The sequence below is a fragment of the Eublepharis macularius genome, chromosome 1 (genome assembly GCF_028583425.1).
Source record: "Eublepharis macularius isolate TG4126 chromosome 1, MPM_Emac_v1.0, whole genome shotgun sequence".
Taxonomy (NCBI): Eukaryota; Metazoa; Chordata; class Lepidosauria; order Squamata; family Eublepharidae; genus Eublepharis; species Eublepharis macularius.
Window position 1 is genome coordinate 82,382,741 of NC_072790.1, and position 14,893 is coordinate 82,397,633.

The following is a 14,893-nucleotide window of genomic DNA, read 5'->3' on the forward strand; positions in this document are numbered from 1 at the left end:
GGAAGGAGGGGCACTCCTAGTCTTCTAGAGAAGTCTGAAAATCTTCTCCGTGGCTGGGCTATGCATTCACAGTCTCAATGTATGACTACAAAGAAGCCACAAAGATGAACGTGTCTACCTCCCTGTCAGTGAGCCAGCTTTTCTATTGCTTGCAGCCTGATCTCGATTTCTCTGTTTTAATATTAAACAGGGTTTCCCTCCTGCAATCTCAGACAGCATCTGGCCCCAGAAGTCATTAAGGTGATCCCCAAAAATGGCTCCCAACTCAAGGATGCTTTTAGGATTACAGAATGGCGGGCCCCTGGGGTAGATCTGTAGAACCTGGTTGGAGCTTGTTAATACGAATACTACAGGAATTAAGGCTGAGCTGGCTCTGTGTGGGAAATCTCAGGCTTGTAAAAAGCTCATTCAAGAAGGAAGCCAGCAAAGCAAAAGAGTAGTTCCTACAAACTTACTTGGAAACTTTTTACTATGCAGACAAGAATCAACATTGCACTGTTCATTGACCATATTAATTAGTGGTCATGGCCACTGGAAAAAGGATCTGTACCCCACAATCCTGGCACTTCTACAGGGAGATCCACTATGTGATAAATTGACAGGAAGAACAAAAAGATAATCCAAGCAAATAAAAGTGCTAAGAAAACTATTACATAACAAAAATAAGAAATGAGAAAGAAGTAAATTTGTCTATAAGAGGGTAAGGGAGGATTTTTAGAGCTCAATGGAGATAGTTGTCTCAAAAGAAAGTTGTCCACAATATTGATTATATGACAGTCCAAAGAAAACAAAGTTGGAATGTACATGCTCTTCCCCTAGAGAAGAAGAAATCTTTCAGTTTCAGGGGAGATTCATGAGAATCAGTTCCCAAACTCTCAGAGCCTCGCTACAAGTGACATTTTACATGTGAAGGATAAAGGATCATTTTCGTAAGTCTTTCTGGGAACTGAAGTTCCTCTCCCCCACCCCTTTTCCTTTTGTTACTTCCCCTCGCTGCCTGAAGAGACAGAGAAAGCCTGCGGCAACAGCAACTTTTGCAAATCGTTCCTCCAGTCACAAGCCTGCTCTCAATGATCTTTGGGGCAGTCAGCTGCAACTTTCTCAGCTTTCTCTGGAGCATTCCCCCCCCCCACCCCCAGCAAGACAATTTGCAAAAGCTGATGTTGCCGTAGGCTCTCTCTGTCTCTTCAGGCAGCGAGGGGAAGGAACAGAAGGAAAAGGGGTGGGGAGAGGAACTTCAGTTCCCAGAAAGACTTGCGAAAATGATCCTTTATCCTTCACGTGTAAAATGTCACTTGTAGCAAGGCTCTCAGTTTCCAAGCAGTGCTCTGTACAGGCCTAGACTCACAGGTATATGCCTTTTATGGAGACTATAAAAACACCATTCCTTTGGGCAAAACTGCAATTCCAGAAAATGCTGAAACGTGTTATAAAACAAACATATGTCATGTTTGCCATTCTTCAGCAGAAACAAAAAATTGTGCAGCAATAAAAATTATATCTGCACAACTCATAGACAAACTTTGAATAAGAACACTTCTACAAATAATTAAGAATGTTAAAAATTTACATTTAGCACTGATTCCTTCCAATTACAGTCATTTCTACTGAAGTTATCCCAATTTTTAAATTACATAAAAATAAATAATATAGCTCTAAATTGACAACATATGCTTTTTCACACTGATAAGAAGCTTTATGCAAGATTATCTGTCATCTTTCCATGACAAGCTTCTGGTTATCAGGTGACTATTTCTTTCTTCCATAATATGAATGAAGAATTTGCCACCACTGCCTTTTCATTGGGTTATGGTACATGTATGATTTTTAGTGAACCAGTTTCAAGGCATATAAAAACTGCCCAAGTTATTACAATATCAGAAATCTCAGGAACTGCTAGAACCTAAAACCATTTTTTCTAAATTTATTATACAGAACATTTCCTGTGGATGACAAGGAAATCATGGGCACACACTTTTTGTTCCCACAAAAAAATTAGAATTAAGATTATTACACAACCTCAAAAGTAACCAGTGACAAATTACAACAGAATGCTTTTTTAGTGGCCATCCTTTTGTGGTCCTTCAATCTTCCTTCCCCTTTTAAAAACTATTATTTCCCCCTTCCAATTCCCTATTTAAGGAAGAATACCACCACTATGCCATACTGGCCCTGCTCTGCACCATCTGTCTTCTTTCTTTTGAAAGACCCAATGCAAAGGTAATCAGGTATAGAAGTCTTGGCTACTTAAACATCTAACAAAGTAATTTAGGGTACAATACTTAGGAAAAGTATCTTTGCCATCAATATATGTAACATTGTCCCAGGCTACTCCCTAGGATAAGTCTAGTGATAACTTTATCCTTTTTGAGTGGCCTGTTGCTCAGCCAATGATGTAAATGTTTGTTCCATCTCTTTTTTCTCAACACATTTCTAAATAACAGTGACTGTCAGTTTAAAAAAAGTAATGCATCTTCCTTCTGCCAGAGGTAATTTTCATTGAAATACCAAGTTAGAGATATTTGGATGGTTTCATATGATCAACAGCTTGGGAAAATGCTGAAACTCTCCAGAGCATTTTTTTTACCTTCCATAAGAACCACAAATAAAATATGAGCCACAACTTACGTGCACGAAGAAAAACAGTGTTACACTTACCTGTAACTGTTGTTCATCTAGGTCTTCCGTGCAGGCACACATGGGACTGCGCACGCACAGGCCTGCCGATTTCAGAGATTTTATATAGCTCAGAACCACTAGGGGGCACCCTTGCCTCTCACTGTGCATGAGTGGCTGTTTTTCCCGCCAAAAATGGCTCTTAAGAGGCAGGGCGCCACCGACGTACCCTCAGTCCTCTTTTACCGCCGAGCCCTAAGGTAAGTACCAAAGACATTAGCGGGGAAGGAGGGAGGGTATGTGTGCCTGCACAGAAGATCTAGATGAACAACAGTTACAGGTAAGTGTAACACTGTTTTTCATCCACGGTCTTCCTGTGCAGTCCCACATGGGAGATTACAAAGCTTAATTACCTGGGTGGAGGTATTGACTAGTCACAGGAAAATTGATTGTAGTACTGCTATGCCCACTGCCATCTCCTTTCTGTCTAGGACGTCAAGGGCATAGTGTTTAACAAATGTGTCAGCCGACGCCCACGTCACCGCCTTGCAGAAGTCCTGGATCTGGACCTCTCTCAGGAGAGCTGCTGACGACGCCTGAGACCTGATGGAATAAGCATGAACTTCCAATGGACAAAGTAAGTTTGCAGTTTTATAACACAACAAAATAGTCTGAACCACCCAACAGGCCAAGGTTTGGGGACTAGCCTTCCTACCCTTCTTTAGGCCTGAGAAGCACGCAAACAGGTGAGAATCTATTCTAATAGGCTTTAAGCGATCTAAGTAAAAAAGGATCGCCCTATGTACATCTAAAGAATGAAGGGCCTTTTCAGCCTCTGAATTCTGGTTATGGAAAAAGACTGGTAAGGATATTTCCTGGGCAAGGTGTAAGCTAGACACCGCCTTAGGTAAAAAATCTACCTTTGTCCTAAGGACCACTTTCTCCGCATGGACTTTCAAATAAGGTGGCTCACAGCATAACACAGCTAATTCCCCCACCCTCCTGGCGGAAGGAACAGCTACCAGGAATGCTACCTTCAAAGATAGAAAGCGCAAGGGGCACGTGGCCAATGGTTCAAAAGGTTTGGACATGAGTTTGGTCAGAATCAAAGGTAAGGACCACTGTGGGACTATAGCCTTGACAGGGGGAAACAAATTATTTAACCCTTTTAAAAACATTTTGGAAGTGTAGTGAGAGAAAACTGTTCTTCGATCTACTGGGGGATGGAAGGAGGAAATGGCCGCCATGTAAACCTTTACAGACGAATTAGACAAACCCCCTTGTTTAAGTTCCCAAAGGAAATCTAGACTCTCTGATAGAGAGGAAGAAAGGGGGTCCAAGTGCCTCTCCTGACACCAAATGCTAAATTTATTCCACTTAATGGTGTAAGATTGACAAGTGGACAAATGTGCATTTTGTAACACGTGGGTCACTCCCTCCGAGAAGGTGTACCCTGAAGGATCAGCCAGACAGTCAGTTTGAGTTTCTCTACTCTGTGGTGAAATACTCCTCTCCACAATAACAGATCTGGTATCATTGGGAATTGGTACAGTTGAGACTGCAACCTCAGGAGAATGTGGAACCACGGCTACCGTGGCCAGTATGGAGCTATCAGGATGGCTGACGCTCCATCCACCTGAATTTTGCTGATCACCTTGGCCAGAAGTGGAAATGGGGGAAACATGTAAAAGAGGTGAGTGGAGCACTTTAGTTGAAATGCGTCCCCAAGTGACCCATGGCCTATGCTGCCTCTGGAACAGTACTGGGGAGTCTTGTGATTGTCCTTGGAAGCGAACAGATCCACATCTAGAAAACCCCACTCTGAGAATACAGGGTGTAAATAAACATCTTGCAGGGACCACTTGTGATTGTCCCCCTGCAACCTGCTTAAATGGTCTGCTACCATGTTGTCTATGCCTGGGATATGGACTATCAACCAAACCGAGTTGTCTGTGGCCCAGTCCCAGAGTTTCATCGCTTCCTTGCACAGAGTCACCAATGCTATGCCCGTTTGTTTATGTAAAACATTGTTGTCGTATTGTCCGTAAGTATCTGGATAGTTCTGTTCCTTACGGTATCTGCAAATGAGATCAATGCATATAATACTGCCCTCAATTCCAGAAGGTTAATATGCTATTGTTGTTCAGATTCATCCCATACACCATGAGCATAATACCCCTTACAGTGAGCCCCCCAACCAAAAGTGGATGCATCTGTAGTAACAGAGACATCTGACTGTCTACAACCAAAACGAACCCCTTTAAAAAGATTAGAATCAATCATCCAGCAATCCAAAGAACCCAGAACTTGTCGGGGCATATTCAACTTCTTGAGCTGGGAGTCCTGCTCAGGGCAGAGCACAGAGCCAAACCAAAATTGCAATGGGTGCATATGTAGTCTCGCTAGGGGAACTACAGCAGTAGTAGAGGCCATGCAGCCCAATAAGGTTTGAACCAGACAGGCAGATTGGAACCTGCATCTTTTGAATCCTTTATCTTTAGGGCTCTCTCTGAAGGTAAAAACTCTGCATTCCATACCCCATCGATAACAGTTCCAATGAATTGTACAACCCTAGAGGGGTCAAGTTTAGATTTCTTTTGATTGACAAACAGATCTAATTTCAAACAGGTGGGTAAAATTATGGAAACTTGTCTAGACACATCGGCAGCTGACTGACCAACAATCAACCAGTCATCCAGGAAGGGAAAAATGCAACACTCCTGGATCCTCAGGAAGACTATTACCACTGCCACGCACTTAGTAAACACGCGTGGAGCAGTGGATAATCCAAAGGGGAGAACTCGATATTGGAAGACTCGTTCCCCATAGGTAAAGCGTAGGAACTTCTTGTGTTCCTCAAAAATCAAGATACGAAAATAGGCGTATTTCAGGTCTATCACTGCAAACCAAGACTGTGGCGGTAGCAACGTCAGCACTGCCTGCAAGGTCACCATCTTGAACTTACGAACTCGAATAAACTTATTAAAATTACGGAGGTCTAAAATAAGTCTAAACCCCCCATCTTTTTTCTCTATCACAAACAGGTTTGATTAGAAACCCCAGAGTGAAGATTGATCTGTAACTTCCTCAATGGCTCCCTTGGCCAGAAGGGCTGATAACTCCGACAACACCCCTGGTTGGGCCCCTTTATCAGAAAAAACAAGGAGTCGTAAGTAAGGCAACTGTAAAAACTCAACTTTATAACCCATTTGAACAATTTTCAAAACCCAAGCATCAGAGGTGATCTTGCACCATTCTGCAAAAAATGAAGTCAGCCTTACTCCAAACATAAGATCAGGTCCCTGTAATTGTCAGAATTGTTTTTGGGAGTGGGCCTGCTCCTTCAAATGTTGCTGATGAGTTCCCTGTTTGCCCTTCTGATTTTGCTTTCTCCTAGGAAAAGACGACCGAGGGCTCTGATAGGACCGTTGGGTATGGTAGGCATACCCCTGGTAAAGATGGAAGTGGTGCTGACGACCCCATGAGAAGGATATATACTAGAATCTTCCAGAAGAATGATGCTGCTGTTGCTGGGATATAACTCCGTAGGAGCGAGTGGTAAGTCTGTCCTTCCGCTTCTTAGAGAGATAGTCATCCGTTTTCTCTGAGAAGAAGGTAGGTCCCTTGAAAGGGAGATCTTCAACCTTGGTCTTGGTCTCTGCTGGCAAGGCCGTGGTTCTCAGCCAGGCAAATCTCCGTAGGACTACTGGAGAGAGTAACGACCTTGCAGAGGTGTCCGCCATATTTCTGCTAGTGTTGATTTGATGGTGAGACAAACGAACCACCTCTTCCTGGATGACCTTGAGAAAGGATTTTTGATCCTCAGACAATTTAGGAATAAAGGTGGCCACCTTATTCCAGAACAGCAATTGATACGCTGCCATCATGGCTGCATAATTAGCGATTCGGTTTCGTTTTCTCAGCCATGCCGGACGCTCCTCTCGGCTGGTCCGGGAGGAAACGACCGGGCACCCTGACCGGGCGGCTGATCCGTAAGGATTAGCCCCCAGGACTCCCAGGGAGGGAGCCAGGGTCCGGGACGCGGCGGGAAGAACTCCCCGAAATCAATGCGGGGGGGAATTGCCCGTTTGTCCCTATGGAGGCCGGCAGATGTGCGCGGCGCCTCGAGTGCCGCTGGGCAACGAGAAACGGCAAGTAAAAGAAACAGGCGGAAGCCTGTAAACAAGCGAATCCCTTCTGTTCTACAAGCGTTTGTGAAGGAGAGGTTGATCTGAAGAAGACTCGCTCTTCCCCTTCGTGGAGTTCCAGAATTTTGTTGGCGCCCCCCCCCCCCAAAATGGCAGCAAAGAAGCAAAGTCCCGCTCTCGGTAAGTCAATCTCGGCCACCTTGCAGAAAGGGGAGTCGCTCGAAGAGTTGGTGCGCAGGGCGGTGGTGGAAGCCATAAAACCCTTTGTTGACAAGCTGAACGAAACTGATCAAAGGGTGGGCTTAATTGAAAGCGAGGTGAAAACCATTAAGGCAGCAGCGGGGGGGGGGCAGAAAAGTCTGCTCTGGAAAGTGCGTCACTTGTGAAGGCTACAAAAAAGGAGCTGAAGTTGGTGGAGAACCAACTGATCGGGCTACAGGTGGAACGAACGCAGACAATTTTGCGTCTCCAAAACGTGAAAGAGGAGGAAAATGAGGATCTGTGGGATTTGGTCTCGGAACTACTGGCGACACCCGCGAGGACGACTAAAGAAGAGGTTAAAAGCGCCATTTTGGAGGTCCGTCGGGCTTCTTCAAAATATGCAACAAAGCGACAGTTGCCTCGTGAGATCATTATTGACTTTTCAACTAAAAAGATTCGGGACACCATCCTATATAACTCATACAATGCGGATTTGGACTTTATGGGTTTGAAAGTCAAGATTTTGAAGGACGTTCCATTTCTAGTCCGGAAACGGCGTTTTAAATATAAAAAGTTTGCAGCTCTTCTGAGGGACCATGGAATAAAGTACAAATGGTTATTCCCGGAAGGAATATGGTTCAGATATAAAGATCAGGCCTATAAGATATTATCAGAAGATCAACTAAAGGATTTTGAGAATAAAAACCCAGAACTCTGCTGCACCAAGAACGAAGAAAAGGAGGAGCCGGAGGGGGGGGGGGAGGAGGAGAGCATCGCAACAGCAGTTGCACAGAGAGAATTGCGTCCGGGACCTAGAAGGGGGAGGAAAGTTTAATCAGAATTTGAAATGTTTATTTTCTGTATGATTAACCACTCCATCATTATTCCATGGAGCTATTTTTGTATTATGACAGTATGAAGGGAAACATTGAAGTGTAGTGTTTAGTGTTTGTAGTTCATTCCCCCCCCTTTTTCTTTTTCCACCCCCCTTTGTCCTTTCCCTCTCCCCTTTCCTTGTGATAGTCTGGTGTAGTGTTTTGTAGTTATGAAAAATAAAAAAATTTATAAAAAAAAAATGGCTGCATAATTAGCTATTTTAATATTAAAGGCAGCAGAGGTGTACATCTTATGCCCCATAGCATCTATCTTTCTACTCTCCTTATCCGAGGGCACTGAGAGAGACCCTTGCTTAGGCTTGGATTGCATTTCCTCTGTGGCAAGCGAAGAGGGAGGAGGATGCAGGGATAGGAACGAACAGGGGTCCTCCTTGGTCCTATACAGATTCTCGGTCTTCCTATTAGTGGCGGGAGTGGAAGCTGGTTTCAGAATTAAGCCATTAAGCAGATCCACAAGCCATCAATGATAGGAAAGGCTATCACAGGAGTGGATCCTGAATAAATTTGTTGCAGAATCTTGTCACATCTACCTCTAAAGCCTTAGCCATGCACTGTTGCAGCTCTGAATATGCACGGAAATCATCCGTCGGTGAGGCTTCCTCCGAAGGACCAATCACACCCTCCAGAGAGTCAGATGGAGGCAAGTCATAGAGCCTAGGTTGCAGGGAGCCCTCCTCAAAGTCCATCTTCGAGCCACGTGGGGTTCTTCTAGAACCAGCGTAGGAGTATGCCTTCATTGAAGGGGACCTCAAGCGGTCCCTCGTCAGACGTTCCGAGTAGTAGGAGCCTTCTCTGCAGTGGCAATATAGAGCCACATCCTCACTGGCATGGCAACTCCTTGAGTAAGGGTGACCCTCTCCATATAGGTAAGGGCTTGTCAGATGTCTGGAACGTTCTCATCTTTCTCGGGAAGAGTGTGATGACCATGAGCCGTGGTACGGTGACCTAGAACACCCCAATGGAGTAGAGGGCTTATCTACTAGAATCACATCCTCCTCCAAACTGCTCTTAGAACGAGGGGAATTGTGGGGTGATGAATGATTGCCCAACCCTCAATGCCTCTTATCATGGGGCTCAGATCCGACATCCCCTTGAGGCTCAGTAGAAGTCTGGGAGGAGATCACACTTTCCAAGATCGCCTTCTTGCGCTTTGAAGAGTGATGTCTTTTCTTCTCCTTTTTCTCCAGATTCAAAGGTGGATCTGATACCACCACCGGTTCCGAGACCTTCGAAACCAACGAAGTTTCAGTTTGCTGTTTTCGAGGGCACCTTCGGTCCGAAGACATGAGCGACATGGAAGGCGTTCTGCTCCACGGAGTCTTGGAACCTGAAGCCTTCGATCTGGAACTGTCCCGTCGGGACCAGGGCGAATGTTCCAGGATAACAGTCGGCGTCGAAGGTGTCCTGCTCCGAGGAGTCCTCAACTCCGAGGGAGTCAGATCCGAGGTAGGCACTGCCGGCACTGAAGAGCTGCAGGCCATTGGGGCGATCGGATCCGATGATGGGCGCGACTCCGTATGGGCTGGGAACAGATGGGAGTGCAGTGTCTTTGCTCCCGAAAATCCGGGATCGGGTAGAGTTGAAGCACTCGACATGGCAGAAGTCTTCGTCCTGGCTGGTGGGTCAGTTGCAGCGATGGCCTGTTGCCATAATGAGATCTGCAATCTCCCCGCCCGTTCTGCTCTGGCCTTCGGGATGAAAGTATGGCAGTGTTTGCATGCCTGTGTGTTGTGGGTCTCCTCCAAGCAATACAGGCAGTTTGAATGACCATCAGATCTTGTCATTTTCCTATCACAGGAGACACACCTCTTAAACAGAGCCTTCTCCGACATTTTCACCAATGCTGAACAACGCACCTCAAACAGCGAATGAGCTAGAACCTCCAGTATCGGCAGCAAAAGAGGAACTGAGGGTACGTTGGCGGCACCCCGCCACTTAAGAGCTGTTTTCAGTGGGAAAAGCGCCCCCTGTGATTCTGACCTATATAAAATCTCCAAAATTTGCAGGCCTGCACATGCACAGTCCCATGTGGGACTGCATTGGAAGACCATGGATGAACTTTTAGTTCTCCATTCTGCTGCTAGATTTGATGGTAAAGATTTTAGAATTTTATGAGACCATATTGCTGCATTACAAACTGTTATTTGTATAATCTTTATCTGTAATCTTTATTTCATTGAATACTTCCTTCACCGCTGCTTTATTTTCTTTTCTTTAGTTACCAGCTTTCTCCTTCATTGATGGCAAAAATGTTGCAATAGCCTTACATCTCAGATAACAAAGCTGTAATATAACAAACCATGCCCTTAATCATTTTTTTATTATGGAGTGCTCAACAGAGGGGTGCACCATCCCCCCAAAAAAGGTTCAATCTGGATACAGGTATCAGGGATACAATAAAAATTTGGTCTCTCAGAAATTCAGATCAGATTCTCTAATATAGTTCAGTAAGATCAGAGAATCCCAAATTTAGCCAGTCATTATTCCCTGTTGGGGAAAAGCATCTGAGGGGCTGGGGGAGGCATTTTTCAAGCACATTTCTCCAAATTTGTGGGGAATCTATTCCTTCCTGTCCACAAAAGCCCCCCTCCCGAGTTTCAGGAAGATTGGAACCAGGGGTCCAATTCTATGGGTCCCTGAACAAGGTTCCCCCAGCCACTCTCCATCAACGCCCAACAGAACCAAATTACAGCAAAGAAACCAATGTCAGGCCAGAGAACTCCAATGTCAAGCCACAGAATCCCAAGGAGGGCCCACCGGATAACCCACAGAGTTTAAAAGGTGTCTGCTAGCAGCTTTAAGGGCTCAGGAGTGTAGGTGGGATGGGAATCCACTGCCCTTGCAGAGAAAAGCAGGTAGCAGAGGTGAAGCAGCAGTGAGAGGGCAGCAGCACGAAGTGGCTTGAAGCACAGAGGTAACCTCCATGTCAGGAGAGCAGCATGAAGCTGGAGGGGGACAAGAGGCAGGAAGAGGATCTGTCCAGGGGCCTGGGGAAACCAGGAGAGCATGGGCTGAGAGAGACAGTCTTGTTCCCCACCCCACACCCCATGCCTCGTAAGAAAAAATATCTTGGAGAATACATCGTGCAGCATTTGCTGGATTAAACCAAATAAACACAATTTAATGTGGCCCATCAGTAGCCAGCTCCCTTGATCCGTTCCAGGATCCTCAATTTGAACTGGCATAGCCAGATTATGCCAGATTCATTTATACAACTCAGCAAATGTACAATATATTCATTGAAAAGTCTGCAGATAGTGCTCCTTAATCGTGCTTTGCTCCTGGATGTTTCTTGTCTTCTTTTAGACAGAATACACATTTCTTTTCAAACATACTTGTTTCTGAAAAGGTTTCAGTGCCAGAACTACTAGAACAAGGTGGCTACAGATGTTGGTATCTGTATCATGAACAGATGGTTCATGAAATCATGTTTCAGCCACTGCACTGATTTTTAAGAGACTTATGTTATTTTAAGAATTTGCTAACTGGGAACTTGATGACATGCAGTTTCAGTGAACCATCAGAAAACTTGAAGAATAACCTCAAATACAACAATTTATTTTGCAATAATAAATCTTAAAACACAACCAAACAGCAAGTACACTCTGAAACATCTCTGACACAATAGTCATCAGATCAAGGTAAATATATGGTCTAATGGATAACTACTACAGAAAGTAAAAACCTGAAGAAATACAATGTATCAGAGAAACAATACCTATTCAAAGATTTTAAAAACAGATGTTTTATGATAAAGAGTAACTAAAGCCCATCAGCTGAAGACTGGACTGGTTATTTCAAATCAATATGTGAAATTCAGGCCCATGTCTTACACCTCCTTAGTTCATTTGCCTCCAGAAATTCTTTAAAAATCCCATTTATTCCTACCAGGCAACAGTAAGTTGTTGGGCAACTTATACCATGAAAGAGAAGCAACCTCTCTAGTATTTAGTGAGAATTTTTTTCTTGGCACTTTTATTTCCAAGCCAGACACTGACTTTCCTCTTTTCTCAAACCTCCTATTTCCTCCATGTATTTCTTACCTCTCAGATCTGGGCTTCTCAGACTTCTTTTCAATCATCCTGTCCAATGGGCCTTCTTTCTATTAAGCTTCCCAGCTTCTAACCTACAGTCCACTCTTTCAACAGTACAGAGCCCCCTCGTGCCCTCAAGCCCCGTGGAAGGCTTCTCTCCAGGCTGCAGGTGGTATCACATTTTAGCCTATTATATAAGATGAATGAGAAGAGTTTACATACCCTTCTCCACCAACTCTTGTTATTTTTAGCCGAAAATCCACTGAATTCAGACTGGGTGGCTTCCATTTCAAAATGTCATCACATCGTCCAGGCTTGTATTTCTTTAAAAAAAATTAAGAATTAAATAATGCTTATTTGTTTGTTTAAAAGCCAGAATTTGACAGCTTTTTGAGTATTTCAAAATGTTTTTAAGAGAACATGTCTCTACTTCAACGTCCAGTGCTCTTGGATGGTAATTAGCTGAAACTCAAAGTATTAAAGGCAGTATGTGAATGGTGCCATGCTGTATGCCATGAATAACACGTTTTGTCCATGTAATGATTCTTAATATGCTAACGGATTTTTATAGCAATTCATACAGGTTTCACACAATCATCACATGGTCTGCAGATATCAGATGCACTGAATCTCACAGCAGAATTCCCCCTCACTCCAAATTTATGCTGGCACACCCTACATCTAACACTAATGAATTTTAGCTATGAATGTCTATGACTTCATTCCACTGCTATGCAGTTCTAAAAAATAATGGAACACCAAAAACACAAATAGATACTGGATCATTAGTTTTTCAAAAAAATATATTATACCGACTACTAAACATATACCAAGAGAAAGCAACAAAGAAAAATATGGAAGCATGAAATACAACCAAAGTTCTGAAAAATGCATTTTTCCTTTTTTAATTTAAAATGCTCATATCCTCCCACCAAGGCATCATTTCACTAGAGTTTGACCAAAATGAGGGGGACTCAGTTTTGTGAACATTTTCATCTCCTGCAAAAACCAACTCCCCATTATGGGACTGGGGAAGTGACTGAAATGTTTGCATCTAGTGTGCATGCACCACCTGCCTCAATGACATTGTGGGGCAATATTATATATTATCTCTAAAAGTTGAGAAGCGGTATCTATGAAGTTTGTCAATCACTAGTTAAGACTGTACTATTTCCCTTGTTCATAAATTATCTGGATAGACCAAAAATATTCAAGGCCAACCTAGTCACTAAATCTTTTGTCCAAGAAAAAAAAACTTGCTCACAAAACAACAGAATGGAGTGACACCACCTTGCCATCACTGAGGGTGACTTGCTGTATAAAAGGATAACAACAACAACATTTGATTTATATACATCCCTTCATGACAACATAATGCCACACTCAGAGCGGTTTACAAAGCATGTTATTATCCTCATGACAATCACCCTGTGAGGTAGGTGGGGCTGAAAGAGCTCTGAGAGGGTTGCAACTGACACAAGGAGTGATTCCGCACACGTTAGATAATGCACTTCCAATCCTCTTTATAGATCATTTGGAATGGATTTTTTCGTGTGCAGAACAAAAAATCCACCTCAAACGATTGATACAGTGCATTGAAAGTGCATTATCCAACTTGTGCGGAATCAGCCACTGTTACCCAGCTGGCTTCAAGTAGAAGAGCGGGGAATCAAATCCCGTTCTCCAGATTAGAGTCCTGCCGCTTTTAACCACTACACCAAACTGGAACTGGTGTACCAGATGAAGCTGAGAAAAGGTGCTACACTTATGGTGGGGTTAAGGGCCACCCTGGTATTATGTGGAAAGATGAGTCTTTATCAGAAGAGGAAAACCTGTCCCCAAGCCCGCCAAAGCAAGCCCTTCCTATGAGGCTTGTTCATCAGTCCCACCCACCCACCCCCGGTAAAGGGACCTTGAACCAGCACCAGCACCACATCCACCATTGTTTCCTCAGTTTGAGGAAAGAAGGCTAAAATGGGATGAAGCAGCATCTACAGTGAAGCTGAAGTCAGTGTGGAATCAGTTTGGCTGCATTATTGCTGGCTATCCCACCAGTTGCTTGGCCTGTAGAGTTAAGTCTCCCCTTTCTTAGCTCCCCAACAGAGATTTCACATATACTCTTAGGGTACAATTACACATCTGGTGTTCCGATCATGGGACTCCAGTGCTGTATGTTGTTTTGCCTATAGGACAATCATCATCAATTCTGTAAGTCCCCAGCATCACTGTCCTCCAGCTATTATGAATAACATCTCACCAGGAGTGGTACACTGTCTAGTCTTATTTTCTTGAAGGAAAGAGGCAGGTCAATCAGAGCCTTCATTAACGCCATTTTAAAAGTATAACTTCAAGGTCTGTACAGCTGTCAAAATAAACATTATACTAGTTGTCACTTTCCACACTTCTTAGGCACAAAAAAAAGCCCAAACCTCCACCTGGGGACATGGAGTAAATAGGGATTTTTTTAAAAGGAAGAGAAACTAAGCAGAAGCTCTCCCCACCCCATTTCCCTCCCCCCTCTCCCAGTCTGACACTGGGAGATTACCAAGCTACACACAATGAGGAGGAGGGATGAATCTCTCCAAGGCATATTTTATTAACATTAATACAAGTAGCAGTAACACAATAAACTCTGCATTAAGAAATATATAACTGAACAGGCAGCTGGAAGTTGTGCCAAGACATATAATGATTTTAAGTACATAGTGGTGTAACCCCTCTTTTTCTTTTTAAAGGCAAACAGAGATTGCAATACTGCTTTAGCTACTGCCACATCTCATGTGGAACTGATGCCTACAGTGTAGTGTTTAACAAAGGTTTGGGTGATGACCATGTAGCTGCTTTGCAAATGTCTGAGAGTGGGACACCTCCCATGAAAGCTGAAGAGTATAAGATCTGGTAGAATGAGCTTTCAGATGAAGAGTGCTTTGAACAGCAGCATGTCGGTATGCCAACTGAATGGCTGAAATGATTCATCTAGAAATGGTCTGGGCTGAGG

The 14,893-nt window shown here is 43.8% G+C and overlaps 1 protein-coding gene across 1 annotated transcript in view; it reads right to left on the bottom strand.

Moving 5' to 3' along the window:
* RNGTT (RNA guanylyltransferase and 5'-phosphatase) overlaps nt 1-14,893 on the bottom strand; it is a 282,742-nt gene that overhangs the window by 56,232 nt on the left and 211,617 nt on the right. Inside the window, exon 13 of the mRNA XM_055000920.1 lies at nt 12,118-12,218. Coding sequence (XP_054856895.1) covers nt 12,118-12,218 — 101 coding nt within the window. The remainder of the gene's footprint in view (nt 1-12,117; nt 12,219-14,893) is intronic.